The 22,200-nt window shown below is 44.1% G+C and overlaps 1 protein-coding gene across 1 annotated transcript in view; it reads left to right on the top strand.

The window, feature by feature from the left end:
* LOC122806809 (tropomodulin-3-like) overlaps positions 1-22,200 on the top strand; it is a 792,984-nt gene that overhangs the window by 438,521 nt on the left and 332,263 nt on the right. The window contains exon 4 of the mRNA XM_044077539.1: positions 4,150-4,272. Within this exon, the coding sequence (XP_043933474.1) occupies positions 4,150-4,272 (123 nt within the window). The remainder of the gene's footprint in view (positions 1-4,149; positions 4,273-22,200) is intronic.

Genomic DNA, 22,200 nt, shown 5'->3' with positions numbered 1-22,200 from the left:
GCAATAGAGGTACGCCAATTGCTAGAAAAAAGACATCCAGCCAGTCCCAGCAGACCAGACAGGATTCGGAACTTACTCAAGGTTCTTTTTGGTTCCAAAGAAAACCGGGGACTGGAGACCCATTTTGGATCTCAGCAGACTCAACCAATTTGTGAGAAAAGAGATGTTCCGAATGGTCACGCTGCAGTCCATACTCCCGTTCTTAGGAAAGGACAATTGGATGTGCTCAATCGATCTCAAGGATGCGTACTACCGCATAAAGATGGCCAGACCATCCAGAGATCACCTGCATTTCTGGCCAGGAGACACTCATTATCAATTCCGAGCTCTGCCCTTTGGTCTCACTACAGCCCCCAGAGTGTTCACCAAGTACATGGCAGTAGTCATGGCTCACCTGTGGTGTCTAGGATTCCAGGTGTTTCCATATCTAGATGATTGGCTCCTTGTCTCCACTACCAGGCATCAACTTCTTCAAGCAAAAGAGGCTACCCTGACACTCTGCGATTGGCTCAACTTTGAAAAGTCTGCCTTTTTGCCATTGCTGCATATCGTTTTTATAGGGACATAACTAGACACGTCAACCACCATTCTCCGCCTTCCGCCAGAAAGAATTTCTATTCTTCACCAACACATCATGTCCCTGATATCAAAGAACAGAGCACCAGCTGCAGAGGTATTGAAAGTTCTAGGATTGATGGCAACAGCTTTTTTAGCAATTCCGTTAGCAAGGATGCATATGAGAATCCTTCAATGGCTTCTATTCACACAATGGTCTTACCAAGAACTTCCAATGAGTCACATGATCCTGATAACGAATTTGTGCAAGAAGGATCTTCAGTGGTGGTTGACGTCTCTTCATGTCACAATAGGACGTCCTTTCATGCTCGCCCCGTGACCACGGACGCTTCCCTGATAGGGTTGGGGGGGCTTTTTCAGGGAAAGACTGCCCAAGGCACGTGGACAGATCAAGAATCACATCTGCATATAAATGTCCTGGAGATGAGAGCAGTACTTCTAGCATTGCAATACTTTCAGGACTCTCTTCCTCTAGGGACAATTGCAATATAGATGGACAACATGTCAGTGGTCCGGTATCTGAACAAACAAGGCAGTACTAAGTCTTATCCCTTTGCCAAGAAGCCCTTAGAGTATGGCAGTGGGCACTGTCATGCCAGCGCTTTCTGTTGGCAACGCACATCCCGGGCAAATCCAACATCATAGCGGACAGACTGAGTAGAGCAATCTTATTGCCCTATGAATGGTCCCTCAAACAAGAGATTGCGGACAGAATCTTCTGCAAATGGGGCCGGCCTTCCTGCGACCTGTTCGCCAGTCACATCAACAACAAATGCAGAAGCTATTTTGCCCTGATTTCCCATGCCAGGTCACTCCCCGAGGGATGCTCTTGTCCACGATTGGCCCCCGGGTCTCCTCTATGCATTTCCACCAATTCCCCTGATACCCAAATTCTTACAGAAAGCAAAGTCGCTGGGACGGACGATCATCCTTATAGCCACTCATTGGCCTCGGCAGATTTGGTTCCCATTTCTTTACCATCATATTCTGGAAGATTCATGGATCCTGGACTTGACACATCCGTCAGGGGATCTTCATCCATCATTGCAGACACTGAAGCTAACCGCTTGGCTGCTCCAATTCCCCGCATAGCCAGGCTCTATAATCTTTCCCATGACACTAGTCAGATTTTGTTGGCTTCCCATAAACCTTCCACCAGAAAATTGTATCGTAAGTGAAAGATTTTCCATTGGGGCTTCTTCCCACAACATTGACCCTTATCAAGCGCCATTGTCTTCTATCTTCAACAAAGGAGCAGTGGTGGCTACGGTGCAAGTGCAGTTAGCTGCTATATCTAATTTCCATCTAGGAAGTGATGGTTTGAATATTATGGCTCACTAATTGTCTAAGGCTTTTCTAAAAGGTTCCTTTCACATAAGGCCTCGAGTGAAGACACCTAATTCCCCCTGGAATTTGAATTTTATGTAATCTCGTATCTTTCTTCCTCCTTTTGAACCTGCATCATCTTGTGAACTAAAATTTCTGTCATGGAAAACTGTCTTCTTAGTAGCCATCACTTCAGCCCGTAGAGTGTCAGAGCTCCAAGCCCTATCCATCAAACCCCCTTACACGGTCTTCCATGCTGACAGAGTATCTCTCGGGACAAATCCATCCTTTTTGCCCAAAGTATGTTCTGAGATTAACATTAATCAAGTCATTGAGTTGCCCGTTTTCTTCCCTAATCATACCAACAAATTGGAATATATGTTGCGTAAACTTGATGTTCATAGACAACTTCGATTTTATTTGGATAGAACAAAAGACATTAGGAATTCAGATCAGCTCTTTGTGTCTTTTTCTGAGGCCAGGAAAGGTAAACCAATTGCTAAAACAACCCTGTCTAAGTGGCTGTTTGATTGTATCACTTTTTAATATATGCTTGTCATAATATGCCCTTGTCTAGTAAGGTAAAGGCTCATTCAACCAGAGCAGTTTCTACCTCTTCAGCCTTTCAAGCCAAATTACCTTTGGATAACATCTGTGCAGCAGCCACATGGTCGAAACCTCACACTTTTATAACTCATTACAAAGTGGATAAGGCCTCCAGGGACAGGTCTTCATTTGGTTCTACAGTTCTGAAGAGTGTACTTCCGTGAGCCGCCCAAGATCAGGGTGCTAGGGACGCTACTCATCAGTGATGAATGAACGGCGAGATTGAACAACTTCACATAAAGAAGTTATGTACTCACCATAACGTTCCATGTGAGTTGTTCCATCTCTCTTTCATTCTCACGTCCCTCCCTCCTACTCCCTCCTGGCTGGCAGTTGACCTGGAGTCTGTCTTCATCCTGGTTTTGCAATGTGTATTCATTCCTAGGCAGAATAATTATTGTACTACTATATGGTACGCAGCAAACAAGATCTGAGGTAATTCCAACAGAGCATTGTGGGAAAAGGGGTGGGGTCTTGAGCTACTGGAGAACTTTGAGCTTGCTAGTCAGCCGTGTCGGAGCCAGGGATCGACTCTGAACTCATCAGTGATAAATGAAGGCGAGATGGAACAACTCACATGGAATGTTATGGTGAGTACATAACTTCTTTTTATCTCTAGTGGAAACTAATTTCTGCACTGAGAGATTATTTTTAATATCCTATGTTTTGGCTGCAGGACCTCAGGCCCTCTTGCTGCTTGTGTTCTCCCTTTTTATTGATCTGCCCTTCAACAGCATCAGCCTTTTCTTGACTCCACTTCTGGTGGTGAGCTGGATTAGAAGAAAGAAATTTGTCACTATCATTTATGTACATATTGGGAGTTCTTTGTATGCAGTCTTAGTTTCTCCTCATGTGCATGAGCATGTTTCTAGATACCCCTCTCCTACAGATGTGTACATCCCATCTTCAGAACGTGCTTTTTAACTGTCTGATCTTCATTGTGTTCTGCCCTGGTCCTTGGTCCTTTTTTCAAAGGATGTTCCTATAACAAGTTTCTCCACTACTGTTTTACCCTTCCCATGAGAAAGTTAAGGGCATGTATTATTACTTGATTAAATTTAAGGAAGAAAGCTGCCCACTAATCTTACCCTTATTCTTCCTTTTCCTCCGTAACCCCTCTCTCTCCCCTAAGTCATGTTGTCTGTTAACTAATCCCAAACTCTCCTGCTTGTTCACCCTGCTCTAACCTAATTCTGCATTACACCTTCATCTTATTTGATTTCTCTTCTTCACTAATATCTCTTCTGTATCTATAATTGGCCTCTATACTTCCTCTGAAATATTTTCTGCATCATTGATACTGTGTACTGACTTAATCATCTGTATTTAGAATATCTTCCCTTGTTCTGTTTGTACTAGGAAACCCCTTTGTTTAATGCTTTATTACTTGTCAACTGGATCATTATTTGACTTTGATTTTGCAAATGTTCAACTTGCATTCTTTGTTACTTTGTCTACCTATTGTATAACTTTTTGTTTAACTGCTGTTTTATGTTAACTCTGGAGCATTTCTCCCTTGGCCTCCGCTGAAAAAGAGCAAATGCCCAGACTGACATATCCGGTGAACAAATGTCAAATAAAATAAATAAAGGCATTCACACACAAACAGAGGTAAAAATTGTGTCTACTTTTGTGTTATAGGAAAGATGTTTATTCCTAAACACAAGCCTGTGATGCCTCTTATAGAAGACCAGATTACGCTTGATCCTGAACTGGAAGAAGCTCTTACTAGTGCTAGTGATACCGAACTTGGTGACCTTGCAGGTAAGTGATACTGACAGCTTATATGGGAAAGTATATGATGTTTAACATTTTGAGATTATGTTTAGTAAAATACTTTGTTATAAGTTAATTGTGTATAATTTCTCTACACTATAGATGTTTTTTTTTTTTTGGGGGGGTGAGGGTCACTGCATTTAATCTGGAACATTGTTTAATAGTTTGTAATATATGCATTATTCAAACTGGATAACTGAGTTATTTAAGAGAAGTTTTAGTGCATAAGTACATCATGTTATAGGTGCTACTTAATTTGTGAACCTTCATGGAGTACACCCAAACCTCCAGTAACAGTAGAAATTATAGACACTATATTTTAGGCTCTGTGATATAGAGATAGAGGCCTGACTGTGATCCAGATGACTGGAATTCATTTAGCTGCATTGGTACTAGAAATGCTGAATGTGGTTGAAGGAATGATGGCATGACAGAGCTTTATGCCTGCTCACTTTTCTTGAAGGGGATTTTGAGGTAAAAAGTCTTTATTTAGCGCTTTTGTCTGTCTATAACATCAGACGACTTCAGAATAATATACAAACAAGTTCACTTCACAATATATAATTTTTAAGGTATATATTGTGAAGTGAACTTGAGACTGTTGTGTTGACACTACTGAAACTGGTTTGTTCACCACCTGGCCTGTGTTTGTGGAGCCTCCAGGAATATCTACTTGGTTTTCAACTTCGGTTTTTGATTTTGAGGTAAAACCTGCATGGTGGGGCTGTCTGACCTTTCCAGCTTTACTGAAGGCTGGAGAATGGGCAACAAACAGATTTGAGTAAATGGGCAGGTTTGGGGATAAGCTTGCCCTTGAGCCCAGGTTGAGATGCTTCCAGACCCATGCATCATGTCTTGGCTACTATTCCAAGTGGTGCTAGCATGCAGGGTTTAGGCCTACAACTCATCTCACCAAGCCACCGTGATAGTAATGGTGGCTTCTCAGGCTTACTTATCTCCTGCAAAGACTCCCCCATTGCTGTAGTGGGACCTCGAAAGATTAAGAATCCAGCTGAACCTGATACAAATGTATCTGCAGTTGGTGGAAGTTGGGGCTTGGAAAGAGCTATGCTGCAAGAAGTAACCATAGTTTGTTTGTGTCTTTCGGCTTTTCCCGGTTAGGGGTCGCCACAGCGGAACTCTGGTCTGCTAATGATTGGTAGTTGATTTTTACGTGCCGAGTTACCGGCCCTGACACACAACCTTCAACGAAGGTACGCCCATTCACGCATGTCTCCATGCAGAAGACGCTCTAGCTGAGAATCGAACCGGACAGCGTCTTACTGTGAGGCAACAACACTACCGCAGCACCACCACCGCCACCGCGAGATCTCAAGAAGTAACCGTAGTAACCTGCTAAAAAAGAAATACGTTCTAGGCACCGTACATCCTTCTACTATCTCTGCAAAGCTGCATACACCTGTGTAACTGTTAGTAGAGCAGACAATTACAGTATTCTGTGGACCTCCCAAAAAGTATTGGTCAAAAGAATTAACATTCTTGCCAACCACAAACTTAAATCAGGTAAATATTTGACATTGTATATGTTAAAGCATTACTGCTGATAATGTCAGGTAATATTCACCTCAAAACTAATTCTTGTCCACTATAATAAACTATATAAACTGTTTTTCATCTGCTAACTATAATAAAATGTACTAAGATCTTCTACTTTTAACAGATTACATCAGTTACTACTTGCTTCACTTTCTGCATGCCCAATTCCTTTGCAAAGATTTCTATCAAAGTGAGTACTGTATGCAATGTTTATAGTATGAGTAAAAAATGTTCTCATCTTGAAGCATGGATTATGCAATATTTATCCTCTGTCTTAGCAAAAACTGAACTTGGTTTAAGGATACACACTGTGAATCAGAATACACTAGGCAGAATTGCTTCATCTTCTTTGATGGCAGACCTGAGCTTCATATTGATGGGGGTTGACTATTAATTGGTAACAAAAGGCTCACTTTTCAGTATACAGTAGGTAAAAATAATTGATGATATGGTGAATTAGGACCCTAACTGGTGAAGTAGCGAAATTAAAAAAAAAAAGTCTTACTGTACACCGCTCTGCATTAGTTCGACAAATTTATCACTGCATTAATCTTTTCAATCTCTAGCAAAGAGGAGACAGCTAATTAAAATTGAAGAGCTAAACATGATCAGGATGGGAAACTCGAAAACAGAAATGAATAGGCTACTTTCATACTGTAACTTAAAACAAGTAAAAGCAGCTAGGTGTTCATCATTGCTGCAGTAGGCTTAGCAATTAACAGCTTCCAAAGCTTAAGAGCACTTTCCGTGCACCCAGACTGTTGGCAGCTTCAGCGGGACTGAAGAAAATAAGTGGTCTGGGTGCCAAGCCCATCAAGAGCCTTCCTGCCATCAAAGAGAACTCCTCTTGTGGTCAGCTAGTATGTTTCCATTGTTGGGCAGACAAGTTTCCTTCTGGGGGAAAACGTTCCACATTTAATTTTATGACTGAAACAGTGCATTTTTTTAATTAAAACTGTTTGTTTTATGCTAAGAATTTACTATTTTTTTTTACTTGTGTGACCTTTCTGTCAGTTGAAAGACAGTGGTTCTATTACTTTTAGAGTAAATGTTTTTTTCTAATGTTTTATTGAGAATAGTTTTATAAATTGTGTTTAGGGGCTGGGGCAAGTGTATATTGTGCTTGTCCTGGGATATTCAAGGTGAATACTCTCCTTTTTTCAGATAGCACATTGTCTCGTCGAATGTAATTTTGTCCAGTGCAGAGACCAGTGAGTGCTGTCTGCCAAAATTACTTTCATCGGACAGTAAAGTTTGCTTTTGGATTTTTTTTGCGCGACCTCCGAGTTGGTATTTATAAGTCCCGGGGGTGCCCCCCCTTATGGGAGTCCATAAGGGTTTGCCCCTGCCAAAACAAAATCATTGAGTTGTTTGGTTGGTCGTTGAAGGTGGTTTTGGAAAACTTTTTCTGTTTGGCAAAATTACCTTTGACTTGGCATGAATCCCTTTTTTCATTCTTGCCTTTTGCAAACTGCTGCTGCAATTTTTACCTGGGTTTCAGGCTTCCTTCTGAGCTTTACTGTTGAAGAATTTACCGATTCTTTGGATGTTCTTCATGCTTCACTGTTGCAGTCATTACATTTAGGTAATCCTGCTGGCAGGTTGCCCTCAGTCGGCCTGAATTCCAAAGTTTGGGTGCTGTGTCGGCTGCTGTCGCCCCTTCCCTGACGTAAGGTCGTCAGGGGTATAATAGATGCTACCGACGCCATTTTCTTTAGTCTTTCTTGCCGCATGGTGCGCGAAGCAGAAGCAGTTCACAAGTGCCGGTCGGCCGACTCCTGAGATTTTCGTGTTCGAGTTTCAGATCCGAAGTCTTCAATAAAGTAAAGTACCCTGTTGGGGAAACTTTTTTTCTTGCTCCAGACCGATGTCAGAAAAAGTAAATAATTGTATTTCTTGTGGAAAGCAAATACCTCATAAGGATTTTCATTCTTACTGTATTCCTTGCCTAGGCCCTGATCACAACGTTTCTGGTTGTCGGTTTTGTGCTAGCTTTAACCAAAGCACTATTAAGCGTCGGTATGATTTTGCTTTAAACTATGTTGGACACTGGTTTAATTATCCAGAAATGTCTGATAGCCATCCAACTACCGGAGTTCACAAAAAACGCAAAGAAAAGGAGAGAGATAGACAACCGTGGCCCAAAACCGACGACAAAGCTTCTCCTAAGCCAGTCGCTGGTTCGCAGTTTCTCATTGAGGCGCTTTCGCAGCCCCTGACGCCCGCTACTTTAGAGTCGCAGGCCAGTACCGACTCCCATGTGGAGTCAGCCATGCCGCTGGAAACTCAAGGTATTGGAGCCTCGGATACTATTCCTTCAGATGGGTCCGGAGCTGCTGAGCAGGCACCGGCTTCTGAGGGTGTATTCAGACTTAAACATCTTTACATTAAACTGACTTCAGCTTCAAAGGCAAAGACTAAAGCACCTTCTAAAGCAAAGAAACAAACTCAAGAGCCATGTGGTCAAGCCTCTATGCCGAAAAAACAGATGCTCAAAATGGCTAAAGACTTGATTACCTTGATCAGGGGTTCCCATCCCCCTCCTGATAAGAGGCCTAGGCAAGAGACTGACTATGAATCTTCAGATCAGGTTTCCATTTCTTCTGATTCCTCTTCTGATCAGGAATATTCTCTTCCCCCTATGAGAATTCTGATGCTGAAGAATCTATACCTTCAGCTTCTCCTCCAAAGGACTATTCTTGAGAGGGAGCATTTCCACTGGGAGAGCCAAGATTTTTTAGAATCTAAAAAGAGGCTCAGGGATTTCCTTTTACTACCTCAACACAGGCCACTAGCCATTCCACCTGTGTTAGACATTGTAGATGTGTATTTGGAGACTAGCCTTACCCCTGACTCCTTACCTCCAGCTCCTGTTAAGCCTGACCGATATTACAGGGTTCCTGACTCTCATAAATTCCTTTTTAAAAACCCTACTGCATCCCCAGAAATTATTTCATAGGGTCCCAAAGAGTTAAGGCTTCCCCTGCTAAAACCCCTACCCCCTCTGACAGAGATTCTAGGGCACTGGATAGATGGGGAAAAAAGCTATACACATCTGCTACCTTGGCTATAAGGGCCTTAAACTGTCAGTTTCATATGCTCAAATATCAGCAACATGTCATGGCATTGCTTAAACAGAAAATGTTAAACTCTGAATGTGCAGAAAACAAGGAAATGCAGGATTTATTGCATGCAGCTGAACAAGTTGGAAAGCATAATTTGCAATGTGGTTTTGATTCTTTGGAGGCCTCCTGCAGGGCCGCAGTTATGGGTTCTGTAATTGGGAGGCATGCTTGGTTAAAGGAACAAAATCTGCCTGATCATGTCAAAGTTAAATTATTAGATGCACCTTTACAGCATGATACTTTATTTGGTGTTAAGGCAGAAGAGGTGTTAAAGAAAATGGAGGACAAAGTTAAATCTATGCAAACTGTCAAAGATTTTTTAGAAGTACAGCCACCTAGGTTTAGTAGACACTGGCCAACAAAGAATTGGTCCTTTCCTGTGTCAGACAGACCTCAAAGGGGCAGACCCAGACCCCCTAGAGGCAGATCCCAGGCGCAAGGTTCATACAGGTCAAAGCAATGGGGTGCCTCTACCTCCAAAGTTGGAGAAGACAAATCTCAACCATACAGGAAACAGACCCAATGACTTCCCCCTGCCTGCACCAAGCACTTATCTCCTGGCAGCACCCTTAGGGGGAAAATTAGCACTTTTTTCTCAAAATTGGCACATCATAACCCAGGACAAGTGGGTTGTAAATATCATGTCACAAGGCTACAAGTTCCATTTCCATACCCTGCCAAAGGCAAATGGCTGGCCAGATCTGCCAAAAAATCAATGGGCAGAGGCACAAAAACAAGTCTCATCCCTCATGGACATGGGGGCCATTCAACAAGTACCAGAGCAAGAAAAGGGACAAGGATTTTACTCAAGACTGTTCTTGGTACCCAGAAAGGACAAGGTCTGGAGGCAAATACTATACCTATCTAATCTGAACACATTCCTGGATATACCAAAATTCAAGATGTTGACTTTGCAGCAGCTTCTGTCCATGCTGGGCAAGAACGCTTGGCTTGTGACTTTAGACCTAAAAGAGGCATACCTGCATGTCCCAGTCAGACAAATATGCAGAAGATACCTCAGATTCAAGGCTGGCTCAATGCATTACCAATTCTCTGCACTGCCCATTGGCTTATCTACTGCGCCCACGGTCTTTACAAAGTGCCTGGCACCAGTAATTGCATTTTGCAGACAAAAAGGAATACAGATATATCCTTACTTGGACGACTGTCTAATTCAAACAGAGAACAAGGACATTCTTCTACAGCATCTGGCATTTGTGAAAAGACTTCTGACATGTCTAGGGTACACAGTTAACGAAAAGAAATCAAAACTAGTACCTTCTCAAGAGATAATATTCCTGGGTGCAAGCTTAAATACAACTGCCCAGATGGCTTATCTCACGCCAGACAAACAAAGGCAACTGACTACCTTTTTCAAAATGATGGCAACAAGGGCCCAGTTATCTGCAAGAAAAATGCTGCAGGCTTTGGGCTTCATGGAATCCTGCATCCTACTAATTCCATATGCAAGACTGCATATGAGGAAACTACAATGGTACCTAAAAAGTGTTTGGACTCAACATTGCCACAGCCTGGAAACTATGATTACTCTCATTCCCTGCCTGCAACAGGAGTTTCAATGGTGGGCAAAGTCTCGTCACCAAAATTGCCCCCCTGCCAGGCAGACACTAACAACGGATGCATCAGATTATGCCTGGGGGGCCCACATGGCAGGAAGATGCATTCAGGGCACATGGGCCTCAAACCAAATGCATCTACATATCAATCAAAAAGAGATGCTAGCTGTTCAAAATGCCCTGACAGCCTTCAAGGACCTACTTCATCCAGGACAACTACTGATAAAGACAGACAACACCACGGTCGTGTGGTATATAAACAAGCAGGAGGGCACACATTCTTACCCCCTTTGCAGACTAGCCATGACTTTGTGGGACACAGCACTGACTTTCCAAATACATCTGCAGGCACAATTCCTGCCAGGAAGGAAAAATACTCTGGCAGACAAACTAAGCAGAAACCTCATGGATCCCCATGAGTGGCAGCTGAATCCACAAGTCTTCAGCATGATAACGAGGAAATGGGGATGCCCGGACATAGATCTATTTGCCTCCCCTCACAACTACCAACTAAAAGGATTCTGCACAAGGATTTGTCACAGACAAGCATGGAATGTGGACGCCCTATCTTTCAGCTGGAAGAACCTATCAGTATATGCCTTTTCCCCACTGCCTCTCCTCCCCAAGGTACTCCTAAAGGTCAGACAGGAGAAGCCAAAGATGATACTGATTGCCCCAGACTGGCCAGTACTTGTATCCAATGCTAAGGAACTTGTCTCAATGCCCAGCTTGGACCTTACCTCAAATACCTCATCTACTGTCCCAGCAAAACAATAAGATCCTGCACAGCCAACTCAGGTCTTTAAACCTGGCGGCATGGCGGATAATGTAATCATACAAAACACACCTCTCAGTAAAGCTGTGATGGATGGCATTTTGGAAGCCAGAAGGCCTAGTACTAGAAAATCTTACGCTGGAAAATGGAAGAGATTCTTTGCTTGGAACCAGGCACAAGGAACTGATTCAGCTGTGCCAAATATTCCTTAGATTTTGCAATACTTAACTGAGATGCTGGACAAAGGCCTATCTTTTTCATCTATTAAAATTCATGCCTCTGCCATTTCGGCACATTACAATACAAAGCCACCAATCTTTTCTCATCCCTTATTAAAGCAGTACCACAGAGGATCAAAAAAGGAAGCCAAAGGATCGGTGCATCAAAGTCAAACGGTTGTACAAATCCAAACTGACTATTTATTTATTAATAAACCATTAGTTTGGATTTGTACAACTGTTTGACTTTGGTGCACCGATCCTTTGGCTTCCTTTTTTGATCGTAGTTAGTTTCCAGATGTCCTTCATGGATGCATCTGCAGTCATAACAACTGGGTTGTCCTGTCGTCAGGCAGCCCTGCAGTCGGCCGGATTCCAAAGTCCGGGTCCGGCTTCGGCTGATGTCGCACTTCACCCGACGTCATCTCTGCTGGTCTGTGGGTATAAAGGCATCAGCCGACACCATTTTCTTCAGTCTTTCTTGCCGCGTGGCGCCCGAAGCAGAAGCTGTTCGCAAGTGCCGGTCGGTCGGATCCAGAGATTTATACTACCGAATACTACTTCGAAGACTTCTAAAAGCTAAGTACCCCGTTGGGGACTCTTTCTTGCCTCAGCCGATGTCAGAAAAAGTCAATAACTGTTTAACTTGTGGGAAACAAATACCTCATAAAGATTTCCACTCTTACTGTTTGCCTTGTTTAGGCCCAGACCACGACGTAGCAGCCTGTTCGGCCTGTGCTTCCTTCAACCGACGAACGCTTAGGCGTCGGTCGGAGTTTGCTGAACAGTTTTTCGGTTCAGAATTTGCGTACATTATGCCGTCGGATCCTCCGACTACCCAAATTGTTAAGAACGCAAAGAAAAGACCGACACTCGTGGTCCACGGTTTCGGCCGAAACCATGGTGAAGCAAACCGCGAGTGTGTCGGTTTCGGCGAAACCGAGAAAACTGATCAAAGCACAGCTGAATCTTTGACTACTTCTGAGGTTCCTGCTACCTTACTTGAATCGGCCTCTGAAATTTTACCTACTACAGTGGCTTCTAGTGAATTATCAGACACCATCCCTTTGGATGTCTCTACCCCAGCACGTGGTGCTGCTAGGCCTCCTGCAGCCATGTCCATTAAGGCCTTTGCCAGGGCTAAAGCAGCCAAGTCTACTAAATCAGTGCCTGTTAAACCCCCCTCAACCAGGCCTACTTCTAGTTCACAAATGCTTACTCTGGCAGAAGATTTAATATCCTTAATCAGGGGATCTCAATCTCACCCAGACAGGGCCTCTCAACCCCAGAGAAGAGACCTAGGGCAGAGCCCCCCGAGCCTGTGTCCTCTGATGATTCTGCGGATGACTCGGATATTACTGACCAGCCAGAGGCTCCTTTCTCCAATTATGAAGACTCAGATGCTGAAGAATCCATTCCAGCTGCTTCTCCACCAGAGGAATTCTCCTTTGCGGAAACCTTACATGCCATGCGAGAACAATTCCAATGGCAGCAACAGGATTTCTCAGATTCCAGAAAAAGACTTAGGACTTTTCTGCACCTTCCACAACACAGGCCCTTAGCTATACCTCCTGTCCTCTCTGTTGTGGACGATGCCTTTAATGATGTCTGCTCTGCACCAGATTCCTTACCTCCAGCCCCTGCCAAACCAGACAGATTTTACAGGGTACCAGACACGCATCACCACCTTTACAAGGCCCCACTTGCAGACCCCGAAACTATATCCCATGGGCCTAAGGCAGTAGCCTCGACCACAACAAAACCCTATTGCTTCTGAAAAGGAAGCCAGGTCTTTAGACAGATGGTGCAAAAAGTTTATACCTCAGCTACTCTCTCAGCTAGAGCTTTAAACTGTCAGTTTCACATGATACAATACCAAGAGTTTATGCTTGATCAGTTAACTAAAAACTATCCTCTGATGACTCTATAGATAAGAAATATGTATTAGAAATGGTAAATAACATACAACAGGTTAGTAACCATTCCTTAAAATGTGGCTATGATGCACTGGAGGCTTCATTTAGATCAGCCATGACTGGCACAGTGATAAGAAGACATGCATGGCTGAAGGAACAAGTCTTACCGGATCATGTTAAAGCTAAGTTATTAGATGCTCCTATGGATAAGACCAGTTTGTTTGGTACACCTGCCCAGCAGGTAATGAAGAAAATGGAAGAAAAGGCAAAATCTGTTCAAACGGTTAAAGATTTCTTGCAGGTTCAGCCCCCAAGGTTTAGCAGGAACTGGCCTGCCAAAAATTGGTCCTTTCCCTTTCCTGACTCCACAAGATCCCAAAGGGGCAGGAATAGACGTTCCAGAGGCAGAAACCAACCCAGAGGAGGTGCCTACAGAGGACGACAGTGGCAAGGTAATAACAGAGGCACAGACTCCGCCACTACCACTACAACAGCACAATTACAGTGACTTAACTCTACATCCGCCTACCAGGGAACAAATAGCAGCTCCATTAGGCGGAAAATTAACCTTATTTTCGAAAAACTGGCACTACATCACAAAAGACAAGTGGATTTTGCAAACCATAGACCAAGGTTACCGGTTCCACTTTCACACATTACCAGTCAAAAGAGGAATGCCAAACCTGCCTCCAAATCAAAAAACAGAAGCTCTACAACAGATAATGCAATTAGCAAAGATGAGAGCTGTGGAAAGAGTGCCAATAACAGAACAAGGCAAAGGATTTTACTCCAGACTATTCCTAGTTCCAAGAAAGGAAAAAAGTTGGAGACCTATTCTCGACCTGTCCACCTTAAATACATACATCATTGCCCCAAAATTCAAAATGCTGACCTTACAGCAACTTCTTCCCATGCTGGGCAAGGAGTGTTGGCTGGTAACTCTAGATCTCAAGGAGGCATACCTGCACATCCCCATTCGACCAATTTGCAGAAGATACCTCAGATTTCTTGCAGGATCAGAGCATTGTCAATTCTCAGCATTGCCCTTTGGCTTATCTACTGCGCCCAGAGTATTCACAAAATGCCTGGCATCAGTAATCGCCCACTGCAGACTGCAGGGAATCCAAATTTATCCATACCTGGACGACTGCCTGCTACAAGGGGACAACAAAAGCAAGCTGACAACAGATTTACAAAGGGTCATTTACTTGCTACAAGCACTGGGATACACAGTCAATTTACAAAAGTCAAGGCTGATACCATCCCAAACAAGGACATTCCTGGGCGGAATTGGACACTGTAAAACAAATGGCATTCCTAACCGCAGAAAAACAAAAGAACTCCCTCTTTACTTCTTGGCTCTAACAAAACAGAACAAGTTAACAGCAAGAAAAGTCCTGCAGGCCTTGGGCTACATGGCATCATGCATAATCTTGGTTCCACATGCCAGACTACATATGAGAAAACTACAGTGGTACCTAAGGAATTTATGGTCCCAACACAGGCACAGCCTAGAAGCAGAAATTCCACTAATCCCATGCCTAAAACAGGAGTTCCTATGGTGGGCACAAGCATGCCAGTCAAACCCAGGCCTACCCTTTCACAGCTATCAAGCAAGCCAGACCATCACAACAGACGCCTCAGACCTAGGATGGGGGGCTCACATGCTGGACAAATGCGTACAAGGATTGTGGATGCAGGAACAACTCCACCTGCACATCAACCTAAAAGAAATGCTGGCAGTAAAACTGGCAATCCAAAATTTCAGACCATTTCTCAAAGAGGGCCTTTTGATGATAAGGACAGACAACACCACAGTCATGTGGTACATCAACAAGCAGGGAGGCACTCATTCATACCCCCTATGCAGAATGACTTTGGAGCTTTGGAACCTAGCACTCAGCTACAACATCCAGTTACAGGCAATATTTGTACCGGGAAAGGACAATACTCTAGCAGACATATTGAGCAGAACCACATCGGATGCCCACGAATGGATGCTACACCGGACATCTTCAAGACCATCTCAAAGAAATGGGGAAGACCACAGATAGATCTATTCGCTTCCCTCTCAATCACCAACTCAAAAATTCTGCACAAGGACATTCCACCCACTTGCATGGAAAGTGGATTCGCTCTCCTTCAGCTGGAAAGGTCTAACAGCATATGCATTCCCACCTCTTCCCTTGATACACAAGGTATTACTAAAAATCAAGGAGGAACGTCCAAGGATAACCCTGATAGCTCCAAACTGGCCAAGACAACACTGGTACCCATTACTGAGGAGCATGTCTCGGGACAACATGTGGCCAATACCCTGATGCCTTTGATGTTAACTCAGAACAACTACAGCATCATGCATCCAAACCTGAAAACGTTGCAACTGACTGCATGGAACATCACATAGCAGCAACTAACCCAGAACTTTCCCAAAGGGTTAAAGACATTATCCTTGAAGCCCGCAGACCTTCAACAAGAAGGAACTATGCAGGAAAATGGAAAAGGTTTGTCAATTGGAGCACTGAAAGAGGAAAAGATGTGTCAATTATAGATATGGCTAACATTCTGGAGTATCTGGCAGAGCTTCTACATACAGGCCTGTCCTATTCCTCCATCAAGATACATGCATCAGCTATTTCAGCAGAATACAGCTTTGATCCACCTGTCTTTTCACACCCTTTACTCAGGCAGTTCCTCAGAGGAATCAAGAATGTAAAACCTCCAAGGAAACCACCATTGCCAGCTTGGGATTTGAACTTTGTGCTAGAAAAATTAACACTCGCACCTTTTGAACCAGCAGCTACAGTGGACCTACAGCATCTATCGTGGAAAACTGCTTTCCTACTGGCAATAACCTCAGCAAGGAGGGTCTCTGAACTTCAGGCCCTAATGGCAGTACAGCCCTTCCTAATCTTCCACCAGGATAGAGTGTCCATGAGGACTAATCCTACGTTTATGCCTAAGGTGATATCCAGAGTGTCTTTAAACCAGGCAATCCACCTACCTACCTTCTTTCCCAACCCACAAAACAGAGGGGAAAGAATGCTACATTCCTTGGATGTACATAGACAGTTACGCTACTACCTGGACAGAACAAAAAGTAGCAGAAAAACTGACCAGATTTTTGTAGCCTATGCAACAGGAAGGGAAGGAAAAGCAATTTCCAAACAGACAATCTCCAAATGGATAGGAAATTGCATACGGTTCTGTTACTCCTTCCATGGAAAACCAATTCCACAGAACATAAGGCCTCATTCTACAAGGGCAACAGCCACTACCACAGCCTTCCTACGAGGTGTGGCAACCAAGGACATTATTGAGGTGGCTACTTGGACCTCCGTGCATACATTTGCCAAGCATTATAACTTACCAATGTACTCCAGATCCCGAGCAGGGTTTGCCACTGCTGTGCTGCAAGGGATCCTAACCACACCATAATCTAAATTTTTCCTCCTCCCTTAGTTGGCTATGGTATTCTACCCAGTTGTTATGACTGCAGATGCATCCATGAAGGACTTAGTACAGTTTTGTACCTACCATAAATGTAGATGTCCGAACTGGATAGCATCTGCAGTCAGGATTACCCTCCCTCCTGCCCCTCTGTGGTACTCCTAGGGTATTTACCCTCCTAATAGCTAGCTAGTGGGGGGAGTCTTTTATGGTGTATTTGTTTGTATATATGTACATACATGCTTATTTTCAGAGTTTGCCTTCTATCCTTTTGGAACCATTGGCATTTATCCAAAAATTAGCCTTCCAGGAAGGGCATCTGGCATCTGGGGCAAGAAACACTGAAGAAAATGGCGTCGGCTGATGCCTTTATACCCACAGACCAGCAGAGATGACGTCGGGTGAAGTGCGACATCAGCCGAAGCCGGACCCGGACTTTGGAATCCGGCCGACTGCAGGGCTGCCTGACGACAGGACAACACAGTTGTTATGACTGCAGATGCTATCCAGTTCGGACATCTACATTTATGGTAGGTACAAAACTGTACTTTTTTGAAGTTTGGGAGAACCTCAGAGGAGCCAAAATTTTAAGACCTCCAAGGCGATCACCAATGCCTGCATGAGACCTCAACTATGTCTTGCAAAAACTTACCCTGCCTCCTTTTGAGCCAGCTGTTACTGCTGATATAAAGTTTTTATCTTGGAAACAGCTCTGCTCCTAGCAATAGCTTCTGCAAGATGAGTTTCAGAGCCACAGGCAGTCATGGCTGTGGAACCTTTTATCCAGACAGGGTCTCTCTGAGGACAAACCCAACATTTATGCCTTAGGTGGTGTCTAGTGTGGCTCTTAACCAAACTATTCATCTGCCAACTTTTTATCCAAATCCACAGAACAAGGGGGAGAGAATTCTGCATACTTTGGACGTACACAGACAGCTTAGATTCTACTTGGACAGAACCAAAGTTTTCAGAAAGACAGAGCAATTACTAGTGGCATGTGCTGCAGGATCACAAGGAAAGGCTATCTCAAAGCAGACTATTTCAAAGTGGATAGGCCACTGCATTAATTTCTGCAACCTACACCATTGCAAGCCAGTGCCTAAGGGCTTTAGGCTACATTCAACCAGAGCTGCAGCCACTTCAGCAGCCTTTCTCAGGGGAGTACCAACCAAGGACATTTTAGAGGCTGCTACTTGGAGTTCAGTGCACACCTTTACAAAACACTATCATCTGCCACTCTACTCTAAATCCAGGGCAGGCTTTGCCACTGCAGTTCTGCAGGGCCTCTTAACCGCTCCTTATGCTGTTTAGCTCCAGCCTCCCATCCATAACTTTGGGACTCTACCCAAATGTAATGACTGCAACAGTGAAACACGAAGAACATAGTACAGCTGTGTACACTTGCCATAAATGTCGATGTTCGAGTGTATTCACTGTTGCAGTCCAGGTTACCCACCCACCATCCCCCTTTCTTCTGATGGAACCTATCTTTCCTTCTTTGATTTATACAACTTATGTGGAGTATTTGCTTGTAGAGGAAGGTAAAGTTTATATTGGTGCATGTATTTATATATATATATATATATATATATATATATATATATATATATATATATATATATATAAATTTTGGCTACCCTTTTTGGGGGCACCTGACATCTGGGGCAAGAAAAACTAAAGAAAATGGCGTCGGCTGCATCTTTTATTCCTGACGTCAGGGAAGGGGCAACAGCAGCCGACGCAGGGCCCAGGACTTTGGAATTCAGGCCGACTGAGGGCAACCTGCCAGCAGGATTACCCAAATGTAATGACTGCAACAGTGAATACACTCGAACATCTACATTTATGGTAAGTGTACACAACTGTACTTTCTTCTTTCCTTTGCCCAAAAAAAGACTAATAATTCTAGTTAGCCTTTGCCCCATTAGCTGCTGCTTGTCCTCAGCCACAGATGAGTGATTCAGCAGTAGCCATTTCTGATGGCTCAAACCACTCATTTTCCTTGGTTTCCCCTGGTGTAGCCCCTTTAATCAGCATGGACCGTGTGCTCCTATAGGAGTATTCTTGGTGGGCAGGAAAACATCAGTCTCAGAGGAAGGAGCAGGGAATGCTTCTCTGCCTAGTTGGACTGGGATGCTTGTTCTCTGTGATGATGTTCCTGATGGCAGTCCGTTCCTGATGGCAGTCCGTTTGCTTCTGTGGATATTTGTGTCACAAAGCCACAGATGGTTAAATATTTTTCTTCTCTTGCCTGTGCTACCTTAGAGAAGATTTACTGAGCTTAGCTCAGGGCTTAGTTCAGGCTCTTAAGTCTTCTCATTCTAGATTTAGTGGTAAGAGAAGAAGGAATTCTTTATTTTGTGAAGATTCCTAGTGTGATGAACAGGGAGATGAGTGTGAGGGAACAACTTCTGAACTAGATTGGGTTGCTTCTTACTAAGCTCCAGGCTAAGTAGAAACATTTCTTTGATGTCCTTCAAGGATGCATCTGCAGTCCTTACAAATGGGTTGTCCTGTCGTCAGGCAGCCCTTCGGTCGGCCGGATTCCAAAGTCTGGGTCTGGCCTCGGCTGGTATCGCACTTCACCCGACGTCATAGCTGCAGTTATTCGGGTATAAAGGCATCAGCCGATGCCATTTTCCTCAGTCTTTCTTGCCGCGTGGCCAAGCAGAAGCTGTTCGCAAGTGCCGGTCGGTCAGATCCAGAGATTACTACTACCGAATACTACTTCGAAGACTTCTAAAAAGCTAAGTACCCCGTTGGGGACTCTTTCTTGCCTCAGCCGATGTCAGAGAAAGTGAATAACTGTTTGTCTTGTGGGAAACAAATACCTCATAAAGATTTCCACTCCTACTGTATACATTGCTTAGGCCCAGACCATGACGTAGCAGCTTGTCTAGCCTGCTCTTCGACGGACGCTTAGACGTCGGTCGGAGTTTGCTGAACAAATTTTTGGCTCTGATTTTGCCTACATTATGCCGTCGGATCCTCCGACAACGCAAATTTCAAAAAAAATGAAAAGAAAAGGACCGACACTCGCGGTCCGCGGTCTCGGCCGAAACCGCGATTAAGCAAACCGCGAGTGTCTCGGTTTCGGCCGAAACCGAGCAAGCAGTTTCTCCAGCCGAAACCATGCCTTATACCAAGGCCTCCTCTAACCTGGTAGAATCTCCTTCTGAAATCCAGCCTTCTATTGCGGTTTCTCAGGAATTATCTGACACAATTCCCCTGGATATTTCAACCCCTGCATGTGGAGCTGCTAGGCCTCCTGCAGCCATGTCTATTAAGGCCTTTGCCAGGGCCAAAGCAGCCAAAGCTTCAAAATCTGTGCCTGCCAAACCCCCCTCACACAGGCCCAGCACTAGCTCTCATATGCTATCTTTGGCTGAGGATTTAATTTCTTTAATTCGTGGATCCCAGCCTCATGCAGACAGGTCCTCTCTCCCACCTCCAGAAAAGAGACCTAGAGCAGAGCCCCCTGAACCAGTATCCACTGATGGTTCCTCTGATGAATCAGAACATACAGACCTTCCTGAGGCTTCTTATTCTCCTTACGAAGACTCTGATGCTGAAGAGTCCATTCCTTCAGCCTCTCCTCCTGAGGAATTTTCCTTTGGGGAAACCTTGCATGCTATGAGGGAACATTTTCAGTGGCAAGGCCAAGATTTCTCAGACTCCAGAAAAAGGCTTAGAACCTTTCTACATTTGCCACAACATAGGCCTTTAGCTATACCTCCAGTTTTTTCTGTTGTAGATGACGCTTTTAATGATGCTTGCACTGCTCCTGATTCATTACCTCCGGCTCCTGCTAAGCCCGATAGGTTCTACAGGGTCCCGGACACTCATCACCATTTATACAAGGCTCCGTTTGCAGATCCAGAGACCATCGCCCAGGGCCCTAAAGCTGTAGCTGCTACTTCTACTAAAAACCCCCTTCCCTCTGAAAGGGAATCCAGGTCCTTAGAGAGATGGGGTAAAAAAGTTTACACTTCTGCTACCTTGTCAGCTAGGGCTTTGAACTGCCAATTTCATATGATTCAATATCAAGAGTTTAGGCTTGACCAGTTAACTAAAAAGCTTTCCTCTGAAGAATCTCTAGATAGAAAATATGTTCAGGAAATGGTACATAACATACAGCAGGTTAGTAACCATTCTTTAAAATGTGGCTATGATGCACTGGAGGCTTCCTTTAGATCAGCCATGACTGGCACAGTTATCAGGAGACATGCATGGTTGAAAGAACAGGCATTACCAGACCATGTCAAATCAAAGCTTTTGGATGCGCCCATGGACAAGGTCAATTTATTTGGTTCCCCTGCTCAGCAAGTGCTAAAAAAGATGGAAGAGAAGGCAAAATCTGTACAAACAGTGAAAGATTTCTTACAGGTTCAACCTCCAAGGTTTAGCAGGAACTGGCCCTCCAAGAATTGGTCCTTTCCGGACTCCTCTAAGGCTCAGAGAGGCAGGAATAGGCGTTCAAGAGGCAGAAACCAATCCAGGGGTGCCTACAGGGGACGCCAATGGCAAGGTAACAACCAGCGAGGCACAGACGCAGCCACCACCACTACAACAACTCAATCACAGTGACTTGACAGTGGCACCGCCTACCAGGGAACAACTAGAAGCACCCTTAGGCGGAAAACTAACCTTATTCTCAAAAAACTGGCATTGCATCACAAGGAAAAATGGATTTTGCAAACTATAGACCAAGGTTACAGGTTCCATTTCCATACTCTACCAGGGAAGAGAGGAATGCCAAACCTACCACCTACTCAAAGGACAGAAGCTCTAAAACAAATATCTCAGCTATTAAGAATGAGAGCTGTGGAAAAGGTACCATCTATGGAGCAAGGAAAGGATTTTACTCCAGACTCTTCCTGGTACCAAGAAAAGAAAACAAATGGAGACCCATTCTAGACCTGTCCGCTTTAAACACATTCCTTATTGTTCCAAAATTCAAAATGCTGACCCTACAGCAGCTTCTTCCCATGCTGGGCAAGGAGTCTTGGCTGGTAACTCTAGATCTCAAGGAGGCATACCTGCACGTCCCAATAAGACCAATTTGCAGAAGATACCTCAGATTTCTTGCAGGATCAGAGCATTATCAATTTTCAGCATTGCCCTTTGGCTTATCTACTGCGCCCAGAGTGTTCACGAAATGCCTGGCATCAGTAATTGCTCATTGCAGACTTCAGGGAATCCAAATTTATCCCTACCTGGACGACTGCCTGATACAAGCGGACAACAAAAGCAAGCTAGCAGAAGACTTACAAAGAGTCATTTACCTGCTGCAAGCCT

Source organism: Protopterus annectens, chromosome 7.part0, assembly GCF_019279795.1.
Source record: "Protopterus annectens isolate FY-2018-M chromosome 7.part0, PAN1.0, whole genome shotgun sequence".
NCBI classification, from domain to species: Eukaryota; Metazoa; Chordata; order Ceratodontiformes; family Protopteridae; genus Protopterus; species Protopterus annectens.
Note: the sequence above shows the minus strand (reverse complement) of the source record. Positions and strands in the feature narration are given on the sequence as shown.